Here is a 19,614-nt window from a genome sequence, read left to right on the forward strand (position 1 = left end):
GTAACACCCATTGTTTCATGTTCTCTGTGTATATAAAATCGTCCTACTGTATTTTCCACTGAATGCATCTGATGAAGTGAGCTGTAGCCCACAAAAGCTTATGCTCAAATAAATCTGTTAGTCTCTAAGGTGCCACAAGTACTCCTGTTCTTTTTGCAGATACAGACTAACACGGCTGCTACTCTGAAACCTTTAGTGTGACATCTTATCAGGAACCTTTCTTCAGAAATCTCTACATCTATTGGTAAGAAATCAAATGACATTCTAAATAATTGCATACAAAAATACCCTTGCAAAATAGGTTAGAAGAGTTGTTCTCTATATCTTCTGGTGTTGAGTTAAAAATCAGTTTAATGTTTCAAGGCACCAACATGGTTAGAATTTTATACCTGCAAATATTTATCTATGCACTATTACACAGTAACATCAATGTATTAATAAATAGTTTGTGCAATTCTGAGAAGCAATCTATAAAGGAATGTTAGCTATACAGTAGGCACATATATTATAATACAAATAGAAAACAAAATTCCTAGAAAAAGCATGTTGAGCACCTTTGTGGCACGGGTTATATTTCTTGTGCTAAACACTATGTAAACCTTAACTTACAATAACTGAACTCTCACAATAATTGGTTATTTAAATCTTTCTTTTCTGGGTGGTTGGCTCTAGGTCATGGGATCACTCTTAGGCGCAGAAGCCTCTGTCATTGGTTGTAATGGGCTGTCTTGTTCATTCAACTGTAAGCTCAAGTTTTCAGAAGTTAGAAGGGAAGAATTAAAGACAATTTCACTTAAGTCTGATTTTATGGATACTAAATGTGGATCTTGAAAACTTAAAGTTTTCTCCACTAAAACCTGTGTATTTTCTCGTGTCATTCCCATGTCTGATGGTGACTTCTTTTTCATTCTTGTGTATGATTTGTCCAGATTCTCCATGCCTTGCTCAGTTTTCTGAAATCGCCCAAAGAACCAGATGAAGAACCCAAACAAAGCAAAAGCGAGCAAACTTGGAATAAAGGCCAGGCATTTGACATCAAGGCTAGTCCCTGTATATCTGCTATGCAAGAACATGTCTCCCTCAGCATAAGTCCTGTTAGTCAGAGGGTTTGTGTTATTTGATCTCCAATCCCAGGATAACTTGGTTCTGTTAAGGTCCTTTAAGCTTTCTGAGTCCTCCACTGTGTAGATCTTCTGTCCAGGACCAATATACTGACCATATTCATGAGGTTTGTAAAATATTTGATTCTTCCACATATTTAGATCCAGGATTAAAACCAGAAAGATAATTCCATAGTTAAACCATTTACCTGTTTGAAAAAAGAAAACAGTGTCATCTGATGTCCTTTTTATAAGTATCACAACCGTGCTGATACAGTAAATGCCCCTCAGATAAAATGTTTCATTCAATTAACCTGTAAAACAAAGTTATAATGAAATTCTCAGCAGACCCAGATTTATTCTTGAATCTCTCTTAGTATTTCATAATTATGTCTAGGCACATAATAAATCATTTTGTAGAGCAGTACAACAGTATATCAATTGAATTCATACTGCAGTTTGTAGGTGACCTGTTGATTAAACCATTAGGTGATGTGGTTTACATCAATCAATTTTAAAAATAGTTGCATGAAAATTCTCCTTGAAAAGGCTACATTTGATAGAACTCTTTGTATGCTAGTGGTGAGATGCTTTGAAAAGATGACAATTACATTGCTTTAATGGTACGTACTGTGATTGATTAGTACTCATGCAGTGAAGCCCAGACATATGTACGTGGGAAGTATTGTGGTTCTGAGACATGGTATCCAAAGTACATACAAGATACTACTTTAGTAACTATTCTTTGTATAGATGCCATTGCAGTATTGTCAGAGCCTACTTATTAACTGGTTTCAGAGGAACAGCCGTGTTAGTCTGTATTCGCAAAAAGAAAAGGAGTACTTGTGGCACCTTAGAGACTAACCAATTTATTTGAGCATGAGCTTTCGTGAGCTACAGCTCACTTCAAGATGCAGTGAGCTGTAGCTCACGAAAGCTCATGCTCAAATAAATTGGTTAGTCTCTAAGGTGCCACAAGTACTCCTTTTCTTTTTACTTATTAACTGGAAACGTCTTAAGATCTTACCTTGACACGGTATTAGCAATGTCCAAGAACTCATCACATTCACATACAGTTAAAGACATTTTTAGGACTGTGGATGCACAAGTATATCTAACTGCTGCATTAAGTGATTTTGGACATAAGACACTAAGGAGTATATTTGCTGGTAATTAGCAATGTTGAGCTGTGTTGATGTTTAGGTAAATGTAACCCTTCTGCCCATCAGAGTTGGCAGCAACAAGGGCCGGGTTCAGTATCTAGGGGTTCCATTCCAATAACAAAATGCACAACCGGCTTGAGCCCCCACCCAGTGACCTGGGACAAATATATACCATTCCCGTTGGGCGCCGCCAAGAGGCAATACTTCCCCTCTCACAAGCACATAGTCTGAGTGTAGCAAAAAGCCTTTTAATAACAGAGAGAAACAATGTGGCATTATGTTGGGGAAACACCACCAACAGGATTCATAACACAACCCATGAGCAAAAAACCCACCCCAAGCAAACTGGGGCGTGTCCTTTCCCTTTGGCTCTTGAGTCCAGCAACCCAAAATCACCCAAAGTCCCAAAAGTCTCTGTCCCTGGTCAGGGCAGCCCCAGAGTTCGAAAGTTTATCTGCAGTTGAGATGGGCAGGGGGGGGGTTTAAGGGGCACCTTACATGGTCCAAAGCTGATTACCCCACCTCTTCATGGGGCTCCGCTCTGCCAGCCACCCCCATGAGCTGCTCCAGGCATCCGACAAACTGCTCTGCTCCACAAGCTGTTCCACTCACCGTGCTGCAAACTGCTCCGCCATATATCCTCAGCATCCCCCACTACTTAACACAACACTCAGTGATTTCAGCTCTTAGTAAGTTTAGCTCGTTTGTGATTTCAGCTTGTAGTAGATGAGCCTCAATGCTGGTACACCACTAGCCCAAAGTGAATTCAGCTCAGCAGCCTGTAACTAGGCTCCTAATAGGATCAAAATTAGCTCTGATATTCCACAGTGCAGAAAAAAGAAAGTGCAATTAGCATGTAAGGCCCTCACCAGGGGGCCCATGCCACCAAGTATTAATATCTACCCCTAGCCTCTCTCCATTCACTGAGTTTTGGAACTCATGACCTTTGCCTAGCGAGTGCTGCTTAGTTGATGGTGAGTCCCTCCATCATAACAAAAGGCCAAGTACAGTTCCACTGTCCTTGATTCACATAATCAGGATAATAACAGTTTATTCCTGCCCCAATAACAGAGAAACTGGGGCTCCTACAGCAGCCAAAGTGACCATCTAGGTAGGTTTCAGAGGAACAGCCGTGTTAGTCTGTATTTGCAAAAAGAAAAGGAGTACTGGTGGCACCTTAGAGACTAACCAATTTATTTGAGCATGAGCTTTCGTGAGCTACAGCTCACTTCATCAGATGTATACCGTGGAAACTGCAGCAGACTTTATATACACACAGAGAATATGAAACAATACCTCCTCCCACCCCACTGTCCTGCTGGTAATAGCTTATCTAAAGTGATCAACAGGTGGGCCATTTCCAGCACAAATCCAGGTTTTCTCACCCTCCACCCCCCCCCCCCCCCCACACACACAAATTCACTCTCCTGCTGGTGCTAGCCCATCCAAAGTGACAACTCTTTACATAATCAAGTCGGGCTATTTCCTGCATAGATCCAGGTTTTCTCACATCTCCCCCACCCCCATACACACACAAACTCACTCTCCTGCTGGTAATAGCTCATCTAAACTGACCACTCTCCAAGTTTAAATCCAAGTTAAACCAGAACATCTGGGGGGGGGGTAGGAAAAAACAAGAGGAAACAGGCTACCTTGCATAATGACTTAGCCACTCCCAGTCTCTATTTAAGCCTAAATTAATAGTATCCAATTTGCAAATGAATTCCAATTCAGCAGTTTCTCGCTGGAGTCTGGATTTGAAGTTTTTTTGTTTTAAGATAGCGACCTTCATGTCTGTGATTGCGTGACCAGAGAGATTGAAGTGTTCTCCGACTGGTTTATGAATGTTATAATTCTTGACATCTGATTTGTGTCCATTTATTCTTTTACGTAGAGACTGTCCAGTTTGACCAATGTACATGGCAGAGGGGCATTGCTGGCACATGATGGCATATATCACATTGGTGGATGTGCAGGTGAACGAGCCTCTGATAGTGTGGCTGATGTTATTAGGCCCTGTGATGGTGTCCCCTGAATAGATATGTGGGCACAATTGGCAACGGGCTTTGTTGCAAGGATAAGTTCCTGGGTTAGTGGTTCTGTTGTGTGGTATGTGGTTGTTGGTGAGTATTTGCTTCAGGTTGCGGGGCTGTCTGTAGGCAAGGACTGGCCTGTCTCCCAAGACTTGTGAGAGTGTTGGGTCATCCTTTAGGATAGGTTGTAGATCCTTAATAATGCGTTGGAGGGGTTTTAGTTGGGGGCTGAAGGTGATCGCTAGTGGCGTTCTGTTATTTTCTTTGTTAGGCCTGTCCTGTAGTAGGTAACTTCTGGGAACTCTTCTGGCTCTATCAATCTGTTTCTTTACTTCTGCAGGTGGGTATTGTAGTTGTAAGAAAGCTTGACAGAGATCTTGTAGGTGTTTGTCTCTGTCTGAGGGGTTGGAGCAAATGCGGTTGTATCGCAGAGCTTGGCTGTAGACGATGGATCGTGTAGGCAAGGACAGGCCAGTCCTTGCCTACAGACAGCCCCGCGACCTGAAGCAAATACTCACCAACAACCACATACCACACAACAGAACCACTAACCCAGGAACTTATCCTTGCAACAAAGCCCGTTGCCAATTGTGCCCACATATCTATTCAGGGGACACCATCACAGGGCCTAATAACATCAGCCACACTATCAGAGGCTCATTCACCTGCACATCCACCAATGTGATATATGCCATCATGTGCCAGCAATGCCCCTCTGCCATGTACATTGGTCAAACTGGACAGTCTCTACGTAAAAGAATAAATGGACACAAATCAGATGTCAAGAATTATAACATTCATAAACCAGTCGGAGAACACTTCAATCTCTCTGGTCACGCAATCACAGACATGAAGGTCGCTATCTTAAAACAAAAAAACTTCAAATCCAGACTCCAGCGAGAAACTGCTGAATTGGAATTCATTTGCAAATTGGATACTATTAATTTAGGCTTAAATAGAGACTGGGAGTGGCTAAGTCATTATGCAAGGTAGCCTGTTTCCTCTTGTTTTTTCCTACCCCCCCCCCCCAGATGTTCTGGTTTAACTTGGATTTAAACTTGGAGAGTGGTCAGTTTAGATGAGCTATTACCAGCAGGAGAGTGAGTTTGTGTGTGTATGGGGGTGGGGGAGATGTGAGAAAACCTGGATCTATGCAGGAAATAGCCCGACTTGATTATGTAAAGAGTTGTCACTTTGGATGGGCTAGCACCAGCAGGAGAGTGAATTTGTGTGGGGGGGTGGAGGGTGAGAAAACCTGGATTTGTGCTGGAAATGGCCCACCTGTTGATCACTTTAGATAAGCTATTACCAGCAGGACAGTGGGGTGGGAGGAGGTATTGTTTCATATTCTCTGTGTGTATATAAAGTCTGCTGCAGTTTCCACGGTATACATCTGATGAAGTGAGCTGTAGCTCACGAAAGCTCATGCTCAAATAAATTGGTTAGTCTCTAAGGTGCCACCAGTACTCCTTTTCTTTTTGCATCTAGGTAGGGTGGGTGTGCCTATGCAAATGAGATCAGCTCCTGAAGTTCTTTTCCACAACCCACCATGACTCGCCACCAGATGTCAGGGTAGAGCTCATCCTGACTCTGCTTACATCAGTAAATGTTGAATCTCAAAGATGAGTTACTTTATTGGTTTGGTAAGCAGTGGTGTGGTTGAAATTACTGTCAGGCTGTGCACTCATGTTCTGCCATTAATTTGAATGTCTCAGTAAAGTAACTCCTTATAGTTTGGTATTTGGATTTATGTTTTTAAAGTGATTTTTTTAACCCAGATGGCCATTCTGGATGAGAATAAACATGAGCATTAATTTTCTTGTGGCCCTATCCAGAAACTAAATTACTGAAAGACCAGGGAGGAAATTCTGCTGTCAGCTTCAAGAGTATAAGTCCTCACAAACACCACTGAAGCTATTGGTATTATTCTGGATTTTCACCAGCATAGCTGAAAGCAGAAGTTAGCCCCATATTTCCTATTACTTTAGTCCCTTAAATGCTCCCTGAGACATTAATAATACTCATAAAAATGTAAACTAAACACAAAATACCAAGAAATACAAATTCTAAACCACCTTGCCCCTAGATGCAAAACTAGGGTTTTATTGCACCCAAAACATCTTTTGTGCATGTCAGTTACCTTTAGAGTCCTGACTGCAACAGTAACCTGTTTTGTCATATCTTATGGCACCACACTCATCATCAAACCTCTGCTATATTTTTCACTCTGAATGTAAAGGTTCCTGCTGGGTTGCACGTTCAGTTCTGTTTGCGTGCCAAGCTCAAAGTTGGAAATAGGTCACTAACGGTTTTCACACCTCCTCCCACACAGGCTATGAGGCCATCACCTGCATTCAGGAGGGTCCTCTCATGCCTCTTCAGCCTGCCTGGAGGAGCTACCTCCTCACATGCTTTCTTCTCTGATTGGCACCACTAGGAAATAGGCTATGTTACTGTGCTTTTTGTTTCCATGGAAACAAGGCAAGAGACTCTGCAGAGAGCCTTGCTAGGTGTAGGGGATGGTAGGAAATGGGTGGACTGTTATGGGCATTTGTAGGAAGATTATAATACTTTGCTTCAAGCTGACACACCTACAAGTGAAGCGGGATAGGAGGAGTAACGGAAGAGATTGAAATTAGGAAAAAAATTAAGCATAATGCAACATATGTTATACTCCTGTATAGATCTGTAGATGGCCAGTCCAAAAGGGACCATTACGAGTCTAGCCTCCTGCATAACACAGACCAAAGATCACCACACAATAATTTCAGCATCAGGTCCATAACATCTAGTTGGGCTAGAGCATGTCTTTTAGAAAGACATCCAGTCTTGACTTAAAGACTTCAAGTGATGGATAATCCACCAGATCATTTGGTAACTTGTTACAACGGTTAATTCCCCTCAGTGTTAAAAATATTTGCCCTTTATCTAGAATTTGTCTAGCTTCAGCTTCCAGCCATTGGGTTTTCTTATGCCTTTGTATGCTAGATTAAAGAGCTCCTATTAGAAATATCTTCCCTGTGTAGATGCTTATGCCCAGATCCAGAGACTTGATCACAGTCTCTAAGGCACAGATCCTTAAAGTATTTAGGGGCCTAACACCTAACCCATGGGTGTTAGGCCCCTAAATACTTTAAGGATCTGTGCCTTAGAGACTGCGATCAAGTTACCTCTTAACCTTCTTTGTTATAAATTAAATAGATTGAGCTTCTTAAATCTCTCACTGGAAAGCAAGTTTTACAGACTCTGAATCATTCTTCTGGCGCGTCTCTGAACCATACACAGTCTTTCAACACATTTTTTAAAGTGTGGAGACCGCAACTGAATACTGTATTTCAGTACCAGTCCCACTAATGCCATATACTGAGTTCACACCACCTTCCTACTCACAAATTCTTCTATGCATTCCATCCAAGGGTTATGTTAACCCTCTTAGATGTAGAATTGCACTGTGAGCTTATGTTCATGGGCTTATCCACCTAAGTTCTTTTTAGAGTCGCTTCTTTCTAGTGTAGCCCCTCCCTTGAGGCATAGCCCAAGTAGGGTGACCAGATGTCCCAATTTTATAGGGACAGTCTCGATAATTTGGGGCTTTTTCTTATATAGGCGCCTATTACCCCACACCCCCCGTCTCAATTTTTCACACTTGCTGTCTGGTCACCCTAAGCGCAAACCTCCTCCCTGATGCTGGCTACTTAGAGTGGCTTTTCCCTCTCCTTGTGTGAATAGGATCCTGTTATTTTTTTCTGATGCTGGGTGCCTTCAACCAAGGTGACTCTTCACTGTGCCAGAGAAACATGTCCCTTGGGGAAAAAATGAATAATGCTACTAATGGGCAAGGAGTATAAAACCTAGTACATAAGACACAATAAAATACAGCAACAGAACCCCAGCAAAATAATGACACACCCCAAACAACAATATAACAAAGGGCGACTTTACTGGGAGCAGGAAAATAGGATCTGGGGAAGGCAAAGGTTAGCCTTGTGCTAGCACATCAATAAACAGGTACTAGTACATTAGCAAATCAAGAAATGTCCCACTTCCCGACACTCACAACTCTTCCCAGGCACTAGCTCCAAGCCCGCCAGCTTCCCAGGCAAGTGTGCATTGAAGATGAGTCTAGAGACAAGTGCTGCAGTACTGTGAATGTTGGCCAGCTTAAACAAAAATGGTTCTCTTACTGTGTCTTCATTCCTGGTGGGGCAGGGTCCTCCCCTGCAGGGCTGTAGCTAGAGTTGGGCAAGAGGGTCAGCTGCCCAGGGTGCAGAGCCGGCAGGAGTGCAAAAATGGGGCGACGCAGGATCAGGACCAGCAGTGCCGGCTCCCCCTGCAGGATTGGGCACAGCAGCGTCGGCTGGAGACCATGAGTGTAGTTTGGGGCAGGGAGGGCATTGCCCCCTCAAACAGAGGCCTTGGCTGGGAGTGGAGAGGGTTGTCCAGAGCTGCTTCTCCTGCCAGGTGCTCGGTGCCTCTGTGCCCGGACGACGTCTCCTGGGTCCCAGTGCCAGTTGTCTTCCCTTCTGCGTGTGCTGGTCGCCCCATATGGCCACCATCCTGTTTTCTATACAATGGTTAGTGCCTGCCAGGGTGGGATACGGTGGAAGGGGGGTGAGGTGGGGGAAAGAGTCAGTGGGGAAGGAAGGGGGATGGGATAGGGCAAGGGGAAGAGAAGGGGATAGGAGAATGGGGGGAAGTGCGAGCCCTGCATGCAGCATCTCTGCAGCAGCTGGGTCTCCTCAGTTAAGCTGGCTCCCACCCCCTCCCCGAGCACTGGCAGCCCATCTCCAGTGTATACCCCTGCTGAAGGTACCCCCTCCAGTGCCCTCCAAATGCCCCCGCCAATAATCCCTAAATATCCCACACAGACACCCCCAGCACCTTTCCAGATAACCCCTCCAGTTCCTCCTCCTCCTCCCCCTGGTAATGTCTTCTATTTGAGTACTTGAAATATGGTAACCCTGGGGGTTGCTCCATTCTCACAGTCTTGGTTTCTGGAGCTGGTGGGAGCGAGTCCACCCTGCCAGCAGCTGCCTGCCCCCAGCACCTGGGCTGGGCACCAGGCTTGATGCAATGGCTGTGTGACCACAAGCCCAGAAGCCATGGGGCTGGGGCAGGGCAGCCAAGCGGAGCAAGGGGAAGTTCTGCTCTGTGCGCAGGGAGTGTGCGGAAAGTGACCTGGTGGCAATGGCAGGTCCCTGGGCAGGGACAGGGGTGTGACCGGGTTGCTGAGAGGTAGGAGCCCAAGGGGGATGAGTACTCCAGGGAGCTCCTCAGGGAGCATCTCATGGCAGCCAGGCTTCATGGGCAGAAGCTGGCTCCAGGGGGGATCACCGGCTGGCACCAGGCTCCTTCAGGACAGAGGCAAGAGCATGTCAGGGGTGCAACTCGGAGCTGTGCTGCCCACCCTGCCTGGGGAGCACCTGGCTGTGCAGAGCTGGCCCAGCTCAGGGAGCAGGGCAACTAGGGCTTCCAGGCAGCCAGCCAGCACCATGGCTCCCACAGCACAGAGAGCCAGGGGTCCGAGTGGGCTGGGCAGCTCCCACCAGCTTCTAATCTGCTGGCTCCTAGCAGGAGGAGATGGTTTTCAAACTGTGGGGTGCAACCACTAGCGAGGCCCGCCCCATAGTTTGACAATCTCTGTGCTAAATGGGAGGCAGAAATCTGGGGGGACCACGTGACCCCATGTGCCTCCCACATGTCACCTTTAGGGGGTGCAACTATGATTGCTCACCCCAGGCACTAAAATGCTTAGTTATGGCTCTGCTTGCCTGGCTCTAAGTCCGGAGTCCTGTGGAAGTCTCAGCTGGTTCTCAGTAGCTAGCGCCAGGTCATATCTCTGCCTCTCTGGATGCTGGTCTCTGCAGGGCTGGAATGGCCTGACTCATGGACTGGATCCCACAGCAGCTCAAAGCCCCCATCTATGGGGAGTAGGACCTAAACTGTTCTGCTTCTCTCTCAGCTCCCAACTCAAAAGAAGCTAAACTAAACCTAGTCTCTTTGCCTCTGAGTCGGGCTGACCCTTCCCCTGGAGGGAGCTGAGCAGCCCTGGTTCATCACTGGCCCAGCAACTGCTTTTCCAGATCACCCCATGCAGAAGCCTCATTATTGGGCTCAGCAGGAGGTTCCAGTCCATTCTATCCCCACCACTGACTCCAAGCATGCAGGGAAATAGTGTTGGAGGCTTTGGTAGCCATATGGTTGTAATTCATAGGGTAGACCCAGCTTGATGCTCCAAGGCCTGGCACTCCAGGAGCTGGCAAACTCTGAAGAGGGGTTACACTAGACACAGTAACCCATCCTGTAGTTGTGACATCTATCCTTTGTTCCTATATGTGCAACTTTCATATAATGTGTTAGAATGTATATTGTTTGAATCAGCCTAGCTAACCAAGCAATCCAGATTGCTGTATAGGGCTGACTTATCATTATTTACTACACCACCAATCTGTGTGTCATCTGCGAACCTTACCAGCAATTTTTTTCTCAGATTAATGATAAAGATAATGAATGGGAACGGGACCAAAACCAAGACTACCGCTGCAAGACTCCACTAGAAACCACCTATTTGATGATTTCCAGCTTTCATTTACAGTATTTCACATTTTGTAGACGAAAATGGAAGCTGGAGTCACTCATTATGAAATCTTAATGTCAGCCACATCTAAACAAATAGTTGTAAGCAATGGTCCCACTATTGCTCTAGCATGGATTCAGCTCTACTCATGTTCATTCAGTCATGAGCACTAGCATACAGTGGCCGCTGGCATTTTTGCCACCATGTTTTTTAGCCTTGCCCACAGCAGGGCTTTAGCACAGAAGCTGCCTGAAGTGGGAGTTTAAGAATGGCCACACTGGGCCAGACCAATGGTCCACGTAGCCCAGTATCCTGTCTTCCGACAGTGGCTGGTGCCAGATGCATCAGAGGGAGCGAACAAAACAGGGCAATTTGTCCAATGATCTGTTGTCCAGTCCCAGGTTCCAACAGTCAGAGGTTTAAGGACATCTAGAGCATGGGGTTGTGTCCATGACCATCTTGGCTAATAGCCACTGATGGACCTATCCACCAGGGGCTTAGCTAATTTTTTTAACCCAGTTATATTTTGGCCTTTACAGCACTCCTGGCAATGCCTTCCACAGGTTGACTGTGCGTTGTGTGAAGTATTTCCTTATGTTAGATTTAAATCTGCTGCCTATTCATTTCATTGGGTGACCCCTAGTCTGTGCGTGAGGTAAACCTTTCCCTATTCACTTTTCCCATACCATTCACAATTTTATAGCCCTCTGTCATCTCCCTCCCTCAGTCACTGCTTTTCCAAGCTGAACAGTCCCACTCTTTCTACTCCTCATGTGGAAGCTGTTGTATGTAGTATTATACTCAGTGCTGCACTCAAGGGTGAAAGCAGCAGTCAAAACAAAACACCTAACATACATTCGGGAAATGGGCAAACATTTAGTTGCTGGTCCAGCAAAGGATGTAAACATACATCCGTGACAAAAGAGAAGGAGGACTTGTGGCACCTTAGAGACTAACAAATTTATTAGAGCATAAGCTTTTGTGAGCTACAGCTCACTTCATCAGTTGCATTCAGTGGAAAATATAGTGGGGAGATTTTATATACACAGAGAACATGAAACAATGGGTGTTACCATACAGAGTGTAACAAGAGTGACCAGGAAAGGTGAGCTATTACCAGCAGGAGAGCGGAGGTGTGGGGGAGGGAACCTTTTGTAGTGATAAATCAAGGTGGGCCATTTCCAGCACTTTACAAGAACAGTAGGAGGGGAAATAAACAAGGGGAAATAGTTTTACTTTGTGTAATGACCCATCCACTCCTAGTCGCTATTCAAGCCTAAGTTAATTGTATCCAGTTTGCAAATTAATTCCAGTTCAGCATTCTCTCGTTGGAGTCTGTTTTTCAAGTTTTTTTGTTGAAGAATTGCCACTTTTAGGTCTGTAATGGAGTGACCAAAGAGATTGAAGTGTTCTCCGACTGGTTTTTGAATTTTATAAGCCCGTTGCCAACTGTGTCCACATATCTATTCAGGGGACACCATCATAGGGCCTAATCACATCAGCCACACTATCAGAGGCTCGTTCACCTGCGCATCTACCAATGTCATACATGCCATCATGTGCCAGCAATGCCCCTCTGCCATGTACATTGGCCAAACCGGACAGTCTCTACGTAAAAGAATAAATGGACACAAATCAGACGTCAAGAATCTGAAGTGTTCTCCAACTGGTTTTTGAATGTTATAATTCTTGACGTCTGATTTGTGTCCATTGATTCTTTTACGTAGAGACTGTTTCATGACCCATTGTTTCATGTTCTCTGTGTATATAAAATCTCCCCACTGTATTTTCCACTGAATGCATCTGATGAAGTGAGCTGTAGCCCACAAAAGCTTATGCTCCAATACATTTGTTAGTCTCTAAGGTGCCACAAGTCCTCCTTTTCTTTCTGCGAATACAGACTAACACGCTGCTACTCTGAATACATCCTTGAAACATACATCCCATTGAAATCTCTGGGACTACCCCTGTGTTTGAAGTTAAGCAAGTGCGTAGGGCCTTTGCTAGATGTGGACATTATATATGAACAAATCTTTTAATTGAAAGGTGTTTTTTAAAGCAATCAGTCAATGAAAACAAGAAACTTTGTATTTTTACATTAGCTATATGCCCCTGTTATTTCACAGAGAAAGTGTAATGTATCTCTGCATGGAGCTGTGGTAGTAATCCATCTATTATTTCCCTTTTCTAATAAAGTTATATCACTATCTCTTCTAATGATGTTGCATTCACTTCAAAGTTTTTAGCAGATTAGTTCTTTTATATTTCGGTGGTGTAATGAAACATTGATTTTCAAAACTGCGATTGTCAAGGCAATTTTGTTTTTGTAGCTGATGAAAAGTAATAAAATAACAGGCTAATTAATTTTAAAAGTTACTACATCAACCAACATGTCTTTAATCAGCCAAACAAATGACAGCACAACTTAGATTAAGACGATATTCCTTCCTGCTGGGACCAAAACACCACAAACACCTGTTTTGTGTTTCTTTTTCTTTCTTTTGCTTGTTTGTTTTAATGTCTTGATGTCATTAGGTATGACTGTGTGGGTCATATGATGAGCCAGTTTGGTAAATTAAATGGAAACAATGTGTTGTAGACACAAGAACTATGAGTGGCTCTAAACTACCTGGGGATTCCCACTAGAGTGACATGGGGATTCCCACCTACCCAGATTTCTCCTTTATACCAGAAAAATAGCACAAAGGGACCCAAGTGGATCCAAAGGTTGAGTCCTCAGTCTAGAATATATTCCTGGATATCTATATTTAAAATGAGGGGACCTTTTATCTTAGAATTTGCTCTCACAATTAAAGTAGGGATTTTTCATTTTACCCTTTCCAGCATTGCACCTACTTTTGTCCACTAAATACTGAATTATGTCCACTTTTAAAAGGTCTCCAAAGGCATATGTGTATGTACACCCAGGAGTTGGGTGTCAGACACCTGGGTTGCAATCCCAATGACACTGACTTGCTGTGTGATCTGGGCAAGGCACTCAGCCCAAAACCTTCAAAACTGGCCTCTGATTTGAGGTGCCTTTGTTCTGGTGGGTCCAGCTTGTCAGAGCGCTCCTGAAAGCCTGTCCCAGGTGTAGCTGGGGACCCACAGTTCCCACTGAGGCCAATGGAATTGTGGCTGCGCGTATTAAAATCACGCTCAAGCAGCCTCAAGTTAGGCATCCAAAACCAGAGTCTACTTCAGAAATATTGGCCATAACCTCTTTTGTCTCAGTTTCCCCACGTGTAATGTGTGGATAAAAATGCTCACACGTCTCTGTAATGCACTCGGGTAGCTGCGTGCTTTGCTGTTTGCTGGTGTTATTCGATAAATGCATACACACATACTGTGCACAACTGAACCAAACAGGAAACCCTCTGAGATTTCTCTCAGATCTTGTGTGCCTGGATTGCTTTGTTTTTGCCTCTAACTGTTCTATTTTTGCCTACAGGCTCCCTCAGGCATCTCTGTGCAGACAGTGCTCATCCTGGACCTAGACATGCTACTTTTGGGTTACCTCCACAAGCCATCCTTGCCATTTAGATGACAACCACCACTGAGACACTTTCTCCGCTGGCTGGATTTCCCAGTCCTTTCTGAGATAAGCGTTAAGGCCTCTCCAAAAACTGCCCAATAAGGAGGCTTAGTTAATAGTGAGCCCAATCTCCCCACACCCCTTTGTTTTGACACTTGACACACAGCATTTCCAACTTGAACCCTATCCACAGAGTTCGGGTAGCTCAAGACTCTGGATCTCCTGTGTGGTAGAATAATATGTTGGTATTAAAAATACCACCCTGGCCTCTAGATGCATTTTTAACAACGAAAGAATACGAAGGTTCAGTAACAACATTTACTTTTAAGAAGTACAGATTTCCCTGGGTACTGTAGAAACTAGGCTACACTGTATATTTTCGTAAACTGCAGCCCAGGAAGGAAAGCACATACACTGCAGTGAACCATTTGTCAAAGGAAATCCAGATGATTTAAGCAGATGCAAAAATTCAAGCTCTTTCTGATACTCAGAGATAAAAGCAAGTATGAAAACAGGATAAAAATATTTAACATGGACTAAACACACACTAGGATTCCTAGGTACAAAAGAATTAAAGCAGGAAGCAATACTGTCTTTCCAGGAAAAAAAGATTTTTTTTTTTATAAAAAATGACAATTAACTAAAGCATGAGAACTAGGGCCGGAAGATGTTAATTCTGCCGTATTGCCAACTCCAAAAGGTTAAAAAATCATGAGATTGGCTTAAAAACAATACATTGAGGGTTCTTTGTATTTGTCTCCTGGGTTTGTTTGGTGGGGGGTCGGGGTTTTTTGAGCCTTTGAGGTGCACCCAAGTAGCACTTTAAAGCTTTTCTCTGCAGCCATGAAGTTATTTTTTTAAATGGGCGCTGAGATTCTTGTGCAATCACATGACTCCAGGCTCCAAGAAAAACACCAAATAACACAAGATTTATGATAAAATCATGAGAATTGTAACCACAAAACCTTCAAGCCGCACTGAATAGAGCAAAAATACACTGAGCATAGCAGAGAAAAAGTGGTTAAGCAACCCTTTGCACTTACCTGTTCTTCATGCTGCTCTAATTTAGGCTGACTTGCAACAGCCTCAGGGCCAAAGGAGCAGCCCAGTATCCGGGGGGCAAAGGAGCAGCCCAACAATGCCTCCTTTTCTCCAGTCACGCCCCCTTTTCCCTGTTCTGCTAGTGGCAGCCAGGTCTGTGCCAGCACAGAACTACCCTTACATGTGCATGCTCTTTCACTAGGCTGGTTTTATTAACAGATTACACTGGGGATGCTATGCAAACCAGCTCACCCACATCAAATCTGACCAGGGATCAAAATCTGAACCCAGGTCAAGACCTCAGGGGTGGACAATATTCAGAGTCTGGATGTCTGGATCCAGATCACAATTTTGCAGCTTGAGCTTCTCCCTATACTAAACTAAACATTGTTTCCATCCCTAGACTCCTCTACTTGACCATTATTATTAACAAAAAAGGGAATTTCTTTTCCAAAAAAGATATGTTCGAATTAGGCATTCTTATTAGGCTACTGTCTAAAATATTTTAATTGGTTATTCCTGATTTTTTCATTAGCTCCTTGATTTGAATTGAGAATTGCTATATCTGCACACAGTAACTAGAGCTTGAAAATGCTGTAAGATGATGGAGAGCTGACGGCAAGAACAGATGGACCAGGTAAAACACCCACCCAAAGGAAGGTTCTCATGCCATCTATGTTAACAGCTGCTTTTAGATATCCTGAAGAGTGGCGAAGCACTAAGATAAAACAAGCACTCAGTATCCAGGGTATGTGACATGCACTCAAATGGATTGATTTGTCTAGTAAATCTAATAAATGGGTCTTATTAATTCTGAGCCAAGAGAGAAAATATTCCTCAGTCCTTATTCATAAGCTCATTCTCATTCAAGAGTGCCTCCTCTCCAAAAAATCAAAGGGGCCTCCATTTCTTTCTGCAGAGAACTCTATAATGCATAGGTATCCGTTTCCCTTAGCGGGTTTGTTTTCAAACAGCGGCACAGACAGTAGTTAAAGGAAATCTTTCAACTGTTGTAGTTTCTTTTCGTCACTACCTTATTTTCTTTAATGTTACTCATTCTCCCTTCTCTTGCACAGCCTTCAACCATCAATACCCCTGACTTCTCTGCATCCCTGAGTCAATCTTCTTTGCCCTTTATTCCCTCTTCTTCCATTCATTGTTTTGTCATCTACACTCTGTACTACCCGTAATTCCTTTGTCTCCTTCTGTCACTGCACAGTCTCCCCCACCAACCATCAGCCACGGTTCACACTCCCATCCATTTCCTTGTCTCCTGCTCAAACAATAGTTAACAGGTCTGGATGAAATCTAAGGACCTTGTGCGTATGTGCCACAGCAAATTCATGTTCTCCATCTTCAGTACTGCCTCCTCACAAAACACCAGGACTTCTCCACTGATCTTGAATCCCATACCCACAACCCATGTCATACATCTGCTACTTTTGATACCTTCCTTGAGCTCTCTCTTCCTCTCCTTTCTCTCTCTACCCAAGACTTTACTGACTTCAAAGAGAAGATTTATGTACTCCCTTCACGTACACTTTTGCCCCTCCCCTCTCTCTATTTTCTCTTCCTTTAATCTGTATTTAGTCTTTAGTTGAGGTCACACACACATGCTCCTAATTTCCAATCCCTCCTGAAATCCCTTTGTCTCTATCCCTTCACTGTTACTGGCCTCTCTTGCCGTACTCTTACCTATTACCTCTTTTGTCTCTTTTCTCTCAGTTTTAAGACATACCCCATATAACATAACCTCCAAAAACACCCCTTTCCCTCCATCTGTCTTTCCTACTACCAGCCCATCTCCCTTCTCCTTTTCAGTGAGCAATTTACAATTGCTGCACTGATTTCCTTGCCTCTAGCTCAAGTAGGGTGACCAGATGTCCTGATAAAATTGGGACTGTCCTGATATTTAACCCTTTGTCCCACGTCCTGATCAATGTATGATTGGGACCCCATTTGTCCCGATATTCAGGTTAGGAGGTGAGTGGGAGGCAGGTGCTGACTCCATAGGTGCTCCAGAGCTGGAGTACCCATGGGGAAAAATTAGCAGGTGCGCTGCACCCACCAGCAGCCAACCTCCCCACTCCTTGCCTCCTTCTCCACCCCGCAGCACGCCACGTCCCCGCTCCTCCCCCTCCCTCCCAGCACTTCCGCGCCCCCGCCACCTAACAGCTGTTTGGAGGCACTTGGGACTTTCCGGGAGGGAGGGGAGGAGAGGGCATTCAGGCACTCAGGGGAGGAAGATGGAAAGAGGCAGGGGAGGGGCAGGGACTTGTGGGAAGGGGGTGGAATGGGGCAGGGCAAGGGCAGAGCAAGGGCAGGAAGAGGCGGGGGCCGGGCAAGCACCCACCAGGAAGAGGGAAAGTCGGCGCCATAGTAGGTGAGTGGCAAGCAAGGGGGTGAAGAGGTGAGCGGTGGGCAGGGGTGTGAAAAGACAAGCAGAGAGTCAGCAGCGGATGGGGAGGGTGAAGATCCCTCTATTCGACATTGGTGAGGCCTCATCTGGAGTACTGTGTCCAGTTTTGGGCCCCACACTACAAGAAGGATGTGGATAAATTGGAAAGAGTCCAGCGAAGGGCAACAAAAATGATTAGGGGTCTGGAACACATGACTTATGAGGAGAGGCTGAGGGAACTGGGATTGTTTAGTCTGCAGAAGAGAAGAATGAGGGGGGATTTGATAGCTGCTTTCAACTACCTGAGAGGTGGTTCCAGAGAGGATGGTTCTAGACTATTCTCAGTGGTAGAAGAAGACAGGACAAGGAGTAATGGTCTCAAGTTGCAGTGTGGGAGGTTTAGGTTGGATATTAGGAAAAACTTTTTCACTAGGAGGGTGGTGAAACACTGGAATGCGTTGCCTAAGGAGGTGGTGGAATCTCCTTCCTTAGAAGTTTTTAAGGTCAGGCTTGACAAAGCCCTGGCTGGGATGATTTAATTGGGGATTGGTCCTGCTTTTGAGCAGGGGGTTGGACTAGATGGCTTCCTGAGGTCCCTTCCAACCCTGATATTCTATGATTCTATGATTCTAAGAGGCAAGCAGTGGGTGGGGGACTGAGGAGGGATGCAGCAAGCCAGCGGTGGGCCAGGGGATGAGGAAGGGCTCGGTGGCTGGGGGTGGGGAGGGCCCAAGTGGGGAGGGGGCGGGACCTGGACCTGGGGCAGAGTGGGGGTGGAGCTGCTACTTTTGATACCTTCCTTGAGCTCTCTCTTCCTCTCCTTTCTCTCTCTACCCAAGACTTTACTGACTTCAAAGAGAAGATTTATGTACTCCCTTCACGTACACTTTTGCCCCTCCCCTCTCTCTATTTTCTCTTCCTTTAATCTGTATTTAGTCCTTTAATCTGTATTTAGGAAGGAGCAGGGGTGGACTGTGGGTGGGGCTGACAGCACCCCAATGTGTCCTGATATTTTATGGTCACCTAAGCTCAGGGGGTTCTCAAGACAAATTATTTGGTGGTCTCAGAGTGCGGCCACCAACTCTTGCTGGTGGCCATTCTCACACCTTTTCCTAAAATACTTAATTAGCTTTAGGAAAAACAAATAAATATGCACATATACATGTCCAAATCATTGTAACTTATTTACTTCTAGCTAGTAAGTCTGCTGTGAAAAGTGATATTAAACATACAAGTACCACTTTTCACAACAGACTTAGCCCCAGCAAATCTGGGGACAAATTAAGCCCTAGATGAGGAATCGGGAGAGGCAGCGGGGGCCAGGGGCGATGGGGGTGAGTGGGTAGCCAGGGGAGGCAGCAGGAGGGCAGAGCCTGAAGCCCCACCACCCAAGGGCTGAAGCCCAAAGCCTGAGCCCCATTGCCCCTGGGAAGGTGGGAAACTCACCGGCTGCCTGCTCCTCCAGTGTTTGCCCTGGGTGTCTCCAGAGGAGGGGCAGGGCCCAACCCCTTCTGGAGGCCCCTGCAAACAACACCAAGGCTGTGCCCCCAGGAGCACCAGGGAGGGAGAGGGGCTGCTGGCCCAGGAGGCTGTGGCCACAAAAAAAAACCCTGGTGGCTGCATGCGGCCACAGTGGTCGCATTTGAGAAATCCTACTCTAGCTCATGTCTAGATCCACTCCAGTCAGATTTCTGTTTCACTGAAAATGCCATCTCCAAAGTCTCACAAAATGTCCTCCTGTCTTAGCAATAGATGCTCAGTTCCATC

At 45.1% G+C, this 19,614-nt stretch overlaps 1 protein-coding gene across 2 annotated transcripts in view; it reads right to left on the reverse strand.

Moving 5' to 3' along the window:
• Positions 1 to 325: 325 nt before the first annotated feature.
• Positions 326 to 19,614, reverse strand: part of TMEM117 (transmembrane protein 117) — a 320,755-nt gene continuing 301,466 nt past the window's right edge. For both annotated transcript variants that reach the window (XM_048835994.2, XM_075124394.1), the window contains exon 8: positions 326 to 1,309. In XM_048835994.2, coding sequence (XP_048691951.1) covers positions 669 to 1,309 — 641 coding nt within the window. In that variant the 3' untranslated portion in view covers positions 326 to 668. The remainder of the gene's footprint in view (positions 1,310 to 19,614) is intronic.

The sequence above is a fragment of the Caretta caretta genome, chromosome 1 (genome assembly GCF_965140235.1).
Source record: "Caretta caretta isolate rCarCar2 chromosome 1, rCarCar1.hap1, whole genome shotgun sequence".
Classification (NCBI taxonomy): domain Eukaryota; kingdom Metazoa; phylum Chordata; order Testudines; family Cheloniidae; genus Caretta; species Caretta caretta.